Genomic DNA, 7,471 nt, shown 5'->3' with positions numbered 1-7,471 from the left:
GGAGCTTTTGTGGTGACACTCAGCTCCAGGGGCCTGTACCATAGATTAGCTGGCTAGCCAGTTAAGTTTCAGTTTAGTTTGCACCAATCCTGGGTTTTAGGTACCACGTAAGTGGCTTGGCTTTTAGCGGCATTCATTGCCATAGTAACTTACACTCCCAGGGCTAACTTGCTCTGACCTTACATGTTCGAGTCTTTATTATTATATATTTTCAAATGTATAAACTAAGTTAACAAGTTTCACTTGTCACTGCACTGATTAGAGCAAGATTATTTATTTTATTTGTCCTCCTTTTTGTCATACTCTTCAATCTCATCCTGTAACTCTTAATTTGTTCAGCTACCATCATGGTACAGGCCCCAGGATGCTGGTGATATAAACACGGTCACAAGTCAAATGCAGGACAAAATACACAACATATTTGTTAAATATGTAAGTATCTATCACATCTGTGTGATATGTATGTGTTGTTAATAAACTTACAGATTATGAACCTGGGGCCTGTACCATGATGGTAGCTGAATAAATTCAATACCACAATGCTGCTCATCAACTTTCCTTGTCAACTAAGGCTTTGATCCTGAGTTTGTGGAGGGAGTGCACATGAATGTGGGACATCACTGGCGAACAACCAATCACGAGCCTTGCAACACAAAGCAAGTTTGATTTACTTCTTGCGAGAGACTCAGTGAGATTCAAAACTAAAGGTTAAAGATTTTGCTAAAGGTTAAGAGACTGAAGAATATGACAAATTTAAACGTCATATGAAGAAGGACAAATACACAAATAATCTTGCTCTGTCAGTGCAGTGACAAGTGAAATTTGTTTATACATTTGAAAATATATAGTGATGGATAGCTGAACATGTAAGGTCAGATTTTTTTTTTACATTAGTGACCATTAATTTGGAGCAAGATAGACTGGAGTGACTTTGTTCCAGACATATGTCACTTTTCCCACATCTGATTGGTCCAGCTTCAGTTTGAGATCTCGAACCCAGAACAGGTTAGTCCTGGAGTGTAAGTTACTATGGCTAGGAATCAGAGGCGTAGATTACGCGGGGGACGCGTTCCCCCCACTTTTAATATCATGGACATTTAGATTTACACTCAAAGAGACAAGATAGTCTGCGCATGACCTGATATTTTATTCGGACCCAGAAGCCCTAAACACTCCTGCAGTGTGTGTCCTCGAAGCCGGAGCACGCTCTTGCGCAGAAAGTCATTTCAGGAACTCCTAATATGGGCAACAGCGTCCAGCTATCGCTGTATGAAAACAGTTGTTTTGACAGAAGAACTGAAACTTTTGGAAACAAGAAGACTTTAATATACGATTGCGACAAAAATGGTTTTTCAAGTCATCTCCAGGAGGTGATAAATACAATATATCAACAAAACAGTGCTAATAGACATAGATTTATTACAGTATAGAAACTATTCTGCCTTATTATGTGCTAAATAAGTGTTTGTAGTATATAGAAAAAAATCATTATTATTTGTTATTGTCAAGCAGTTATAGATTTCTAAGCTAATTAAAAGCTAGAAATTAGAGAATAAAGTTCCCTATAGTATCCACGTCTCTTCTGTTCACCAAGCCTGCATTTATTTGATCCAAAGAACAGCAAAACAGTAAACTGAAATATTTTACTAGACTATTTAAAATAACTGTTTTCTATTCGAATATATTTCAAAATGTTATTTATTGAGATTTTAAAGCTTGCTAAATAAAAGTATTCATTTCTATAATTTATTTTCGAAAAAATATATATTTTTGAATGATATACTGTATAATGTTGCAAAGGCCTTTTATTTAACATAAATGCTGCTCTTTGGATCCCTGTAAAAATTTAGGCTTGGTGAGCAGAAGAGACTTCTTTTAAAAACATAAAACAATTTACTGTTCAAAAACTGTTGACTGGTATAGATTACAGAAATGTTCTATTGTAATGTTTTATATTATATTGTAATATATATATAAATATATAATATATATATATATATATATATAATTTATGTCCCCCTCACTTCTGAAAAGATGGCTACGCCCCTGCTATGAATGCCACTAAAAGACAAGCCATTTACGTGGATTAAAACCCAGCCAGGAATGGTGCAAACTAACCTGAAATTTACCTGGCTAGCCAGATAATCTAGTTTTATGGTACAGGCCCCAGAACTCTTTGCAAGTTTGTTTATACTGCACGAGTCAACAAAAACAAATTAAAACAGAGACACAGAAGGTCTGTGCTACTGATTTCACAACTCACATTAACAAACTACACAGATCAAATGAGAAACTTCAGAGACTCATAAAAAGTAGCACAAATAGTTTATACAAGACTTATAAAATGTATGGCATTAAAATGTATAGTCTGAAATTGGTTTATTTTAGAAATAGACACATGTGAACACAAGAGATGCATTATTTTATCTGCACAATTTGAGTCTTTAACATTGAGATCACCCACATAAAATGAAACAAGTTTCTTAAGCTCTAAATAACTGAGGATACTGCAGTAGATTTAAGATCTACAGGCATCTTTTCACACCAATGAAGCTCATGCATTTACATGAACAGACACATTGTAACAAGCAGATCTAAACTTATTGAACTTAAGTAGTGCATATGAATCAAACATTGTGCTTTTCTGACAGCAGTCTGCAGAGCTGTGTAACAGATCTAAACCCTGAGCAACATCTTTATCTGATTTATCTTCTGCACACTGTACATACACAGAAATAAAACTGATGTGTTTTCATGAATTAATAAATCAGATCTGGTAAAAGATGTGCAGAAACAATTTAACAAATATAAAATACAGAAAGAACACAAAATACATTTATTCTGTCAAACACAACTAAAAGAGCACCTGTGGTATAGAAATGTTCAGGCAACATACTGGCAGATTCAGACTTCTTTGAAATAAAAAAACTGTCAAGATCTTATTCTGTTATATAATAAAAACAAAGCCATACATGTGGCAATAAAATAAATGAACAAAACACTGTCTTCTACACTAGCTGTTTTTAACCCCCGAATTAAGCAATGAAAGATGCATCGATTCAACTAAACGTTACTGTCAGAGAAAGCTGTCGCTGTTGTTTGTACTTCAGTCATGGCAGATGAGAATGAGCAAGCCTGAAGTCTTTTTCTATAATGAAATAGGAAACCAGCAATAATAAACAACACTATTATTAATAATACAGTTAATGCAATGTAACCCCAGTGATAAGATGATAATGTCTTCACATCTGGATTTGTTCCTGTTTGGGTTTGGTTTCCTTTTCCTACTGTTGATTCTGCAACAGAACAGAGAGAACAAACAGCATTACTACACTGTTATAAACACAACAGATCCTTCCAAAATTTATATTATACAGCAGCATTCAGACTGGAATCTAGTTGGTCAAACACGTATTCAGATTGATTTTTCTTTTATGTAATTAAAAACATCACACAATTATCCACCAGTTTCACACACCTTTGAGGATCAGCTCTACAGTATTTGATTCAGATGAGTGTTGGATGAAACAGGTGTATTTTCCTGCATCAGTTTCAGTCAGATTGATGAGTTTAAGGGAGAAGTTTCCTCTCAGATACTCAGCAGGGAAGGTTTTAGCTCTGTTCTTGTATCGTGGGTCTTGTCCTGCTTCTGACTCTTTACCCTTGATTATATCAAACACATTTGTACGGGCACTATATACCCAATACACTTCAATGTCTCGAGGTTTAAGATCATGTTGAGCTGAAGAACACGGCAGAACAACAGAACCACCAATAAACCCCTCGACTGTGACCTGCAGACACACTGAAATCACACACACCGTAAACACACAGTTTATACATGAAGCATGAATTCATCTTTCAGATGTAGTTTGTTTCTTGCTCACCTTTATTTACCAGCAGTGCAAACACACAGCTGAAGCAGAAACTGCAGACACAGAAAACACTGGTTAATTTAGATCTAGTTAGACGTATTGCTTTTTTATTTTAAGGTTGAAAATTAAAGTGAGACACTTGAGGTGTTCCTTCAGAATGAGGCAGACCTAAATCATCATGTTTCCATTTATTCCCTTTAATATTATATTGGATGTTTTATCATCATCATCTTCCTGTACTTACAAAACTCATCTCTAAATATTTATTAATTCAGTCAATATTTTAAAGCAGGAAGCTTCATTCAAACTTTATCTTCAATTAACTAAGACTATAGGACAATCAAATTACCATCAGATAAAACACTGCACAAAAAACAGTTAAAAATTAACAATTTTAAATACAGCTGCTAATACTACATTTAAAATCAAAATACACCTACATAAATACAGCTATTTTCATGCTGATAAACCCCATTAATGCTGTTAATGCTTGTGTAATAAAGCAGTTGAGGATCAAAACAAAGCAGGCCAAACACCGTCACATCAGGCCTTCGGTACGGAGAAACTACGACTCGTTTGTCAAACAGCGTTTCATTCTCAATTCATCAAACATACCTGAAGATCATGATGCCCAACTATTATTCATGTATAATACATTTAAATATAGAACATATAAATATGTCTGATATGAAGGTGAAATAATACTCTTTCAAACAATAAAGTATCGTAACACTTCCGTATCAATATGCCATGCGCACCTCGATGACATCAGACGTAAGTGACGTCACCAGCAAACACGTGAAATATTGAGAAATGACCGGCTCACTGTTATAGCCACTGATTTATAATATAGAATTAAAATAAAGATTTTTCACACATATTTACAGTAATAATGGGAAAAAACAATAACTATTATTATTATTATTGATATTATTATTATTATTATTACTGAAGTACACACAGATGAATAATACGTCAAAAATAAAATGTGGCTGAAATAGCATGAGGGTCGACCAGATTTATCATAAAAAACAAAAAACAAAAACAATACTTACATCAGACAACCACAAACAAACAATAAATAAACAAATGCACACAAAACACAACTTACGTGAGTGCTGGAGTGAAGCTTCCTGTTGTCAACTCTTCTGGGGAAATATTGTTTTCTGGATTCTGATCCTCAATCGAATCATTTCTCTGAATGATGTTTAATATATTCCTTATTAAATAAGAGCAGGACAAGAACACAGAGCTTCCAGTAACATCCTCATCCAAGACCTGCAGAGAAAATAAAGAGAGAGAATTCAAAACAAGCCATACAAGTTATAAATTAGTATTTCAAACTGTTTTTATTAATGACACCAAAAGATGCAGCTGAGAGAACAGAAAACACATTAGAAACTTTTTTTCTGAAGAGTGTCAATCAATCAAACAATCAATATAGAAAATGAATCAATGGTTGAGATGTAATTACCTGTGTTGAGATTTATTTGTCTTCATATCTGGGATCCAGATATCCAGAAAGATCTGCCTCATAGTTCCTATCTCTCTCTCTCTTGTGTTTATCCTAAGAGACTGAAATGTCATGACTGGATTAGATTGATGGAAGCAGAGACTTTAACTTTCCAAATACTTGTCAGACCAGATGAGCAGCTGAGTGGGAAGATACAATGAGATTAGTGAGAAACAAATGACTCACTATTGACACACACAGAGAGTGAGAGAGAGAGAGAGAGAGAGAGAGAGAGACGTTTACTATTTCAACACTTACACGTTTACTGTCATTGGGACTGTATTTTTGTATGCAATTAAATATAAATAATGACTATATTTTAACCATAACATGAAAACAAATATATTTATTGAAATTATTTTTAGTAATACACACAAGGATGTCCCTGTATGTCTCCATAAGGAGAGTTTGTTGGATTTAACTCATTTCTGCATATAAATTTGTCCACAAAACAGAAACACACAGTTGTTATCCCTGAACATATCAGCTTTGTCTCACACATTTCTTCTGTCATTTTGTCTTTAATACACTTTGATGTCTTTATTTTTATATTTTCCTGCCACTGTGAGAGAACGACATGAATGCAGATCTTCCAGTTACACCCTCATTCATGAGCCGCAGGGAAACTGAAAAAGAGAGAAACAAAATAGTCAAACATACAGACTCATTTATCTATTTAAATTCATTAATGTGTGTTCATGTACATATCAACAGATATCATCAAATTTCAGCCAGGTTCTTAAATATATACTTTCAGTTTGTTTTGACTCATTTAGTTTGTGTCACATGATGACATTCAATGTTTTTATATCACCAGTATCCTGGAGCGGAGTGTCACCACAGAAACTCCACGCCTTAGTGAACATAATATATCAAACATCAGCTGACATGCAAACTGAATGACAGGTAACATGCATTTGAGAACCAGTCTGATCACTATGAGAAAAAACTTCCGTGTACATATAATATAGAAACACAATAAAATTATATAATACATACAACACAAAATGCTCTGCTTTCGCATGTCAGGTATTTGTTGGATGAATATGTCAAACTAAAGAGAAATACGAACATGATAATAATGAAAAGGAATATAAAAGAAAGTTGTACCAAAAAGGTTGATTTGATTCAACCAAGGAAGCACACGACACCACAGCTATATACTGATATGACTATAAACCAATCTGAAGGAAATTTGAATGGCAAATTCATGTGAAGGTTGTATGTTTGACCCTTTTGTTTTTCTCTTTCAGATTCTTTGCCAGTCAAATTGAGACGTCACTGGAGGAGTGTATTAAATACACAATGACTGTTAAAAACTTTATACTTGTGAATAAGTATGACACAAGCCAGTGATCTTATTAAATATGACGTTAAATTTAAATGTTGCATGGTAGAACTGTTAAATTTAATTGTAAACTGGTAAGAAGCGTTTCTTGATGAAGTGTTTAATGCCTTAATGTGCCTTCATTTTGGTGATTGTTCTGTGAGCAGTAATGATCAGGTATAGTGGATCTAGAGAGCCTCTAGTGGTGAAGTGTGCTGTAGCTTGAGGGTGTAAAGGTGTCTGAAGGGGGCTGCGATGGTTATTCTCTCTAAACAAATGACCTCAATTTAATTTAAGTTGTTCATCTCAGTTAAAATCTGCTATAAACCTCACTGTATGAGTAGTTAACAAATCAAACAAAGTAATGAAAAGCAAATTTTCTTAAAATTATTTCATAATGTTACAAGAGTACCTTAAGCTTCTAAAATCAAGCAGTAAACCTTCTTTACAGTCGGACTACGCCACCCCCTGATGATGGACAGGAGGACCCACAAATCTTCCCTGAATGTAGTGTAGCTAATTCTATATTTTCCCCTGCAAAGGGACACTTGACAAGAGGCAGATATGTGCTGTAAAACTATTTCCAATTTATTACAATTTAGTACAAAAGCTGTAGAAAAGTTTTTAAAATGGATCTTAAATATTGCTCTAAACAACTGGTGGACTCTCCTCAGTCTGGGAAGGTCGGACCAGCCAATGTGAAACCCCTGCTCAGGAGGACCCTGGTGAGACAAAAAAAGATACAGGAGACAGCAA

The 7,471-nt window shown here is 34.6% G+C and overlaps 1 protein-coding gene across 2 annotated transcripts; it reads right to left on the bottom strand.

The window, feature by feature from the left end:
* Positions 1-2,362: 2,362 nt before the first annotated feature.
* On the bottom strand, positions 2,363-4,723 carry LOC113065049 (CD276 antigen homolog). Of its 2 annotated transcripts, none has more exons than XM_026236165.1 (4): positions 4,491-4,723; positions 3,888-3,928; positions 3,479-3,805; positions 2,363-3,296 (listed from the first exon to the last, which is right to left on the bottom strand). In XM_026236165.1, exons 1-4 carry the CDS (start codon positions 4,499-4,501, stop codon positions 3,064-3,066), a joined length of 612 nt encoding a protein of 203 aa, XP_026091950.1. In that variant the 5' UTR covers positions 4,502-4,723; the 3' UTR covers positions 2,363-3,063. The 2 variants fall into 2 exon arrangements, with proteins under 2 accessions (XP_026091950.1, XP_026091949.1); XM_026236164.1 differs by lacking the exon at positions 4,491-4,723 and adding an exon at positions 4,316-4,482.
* Between the last annotated feature and the right edge of the window lie 2,748 nt (positions 4,724-7,471).

The sequence above is a fragment of the Carassius auratus genome, chromosome 47 (genome assembly GCF_003368295.1).
Source record: "Carassius auratus strain Wakin chromosome 47, ASM336829v1, whole genome shotgun sequence".
Taxonomy (NCBI): Eukaryota; Metazoa; Chordata; class Actinopteri; order Cypriniformes; family Cyprinidae; genus Carassius; species Carassius auratus.
The sequence above is the reverse complement of the archived record's forward strand: the minus strand, read 5'-3'. Positions and strand labels throughout refer to the sequence as shown.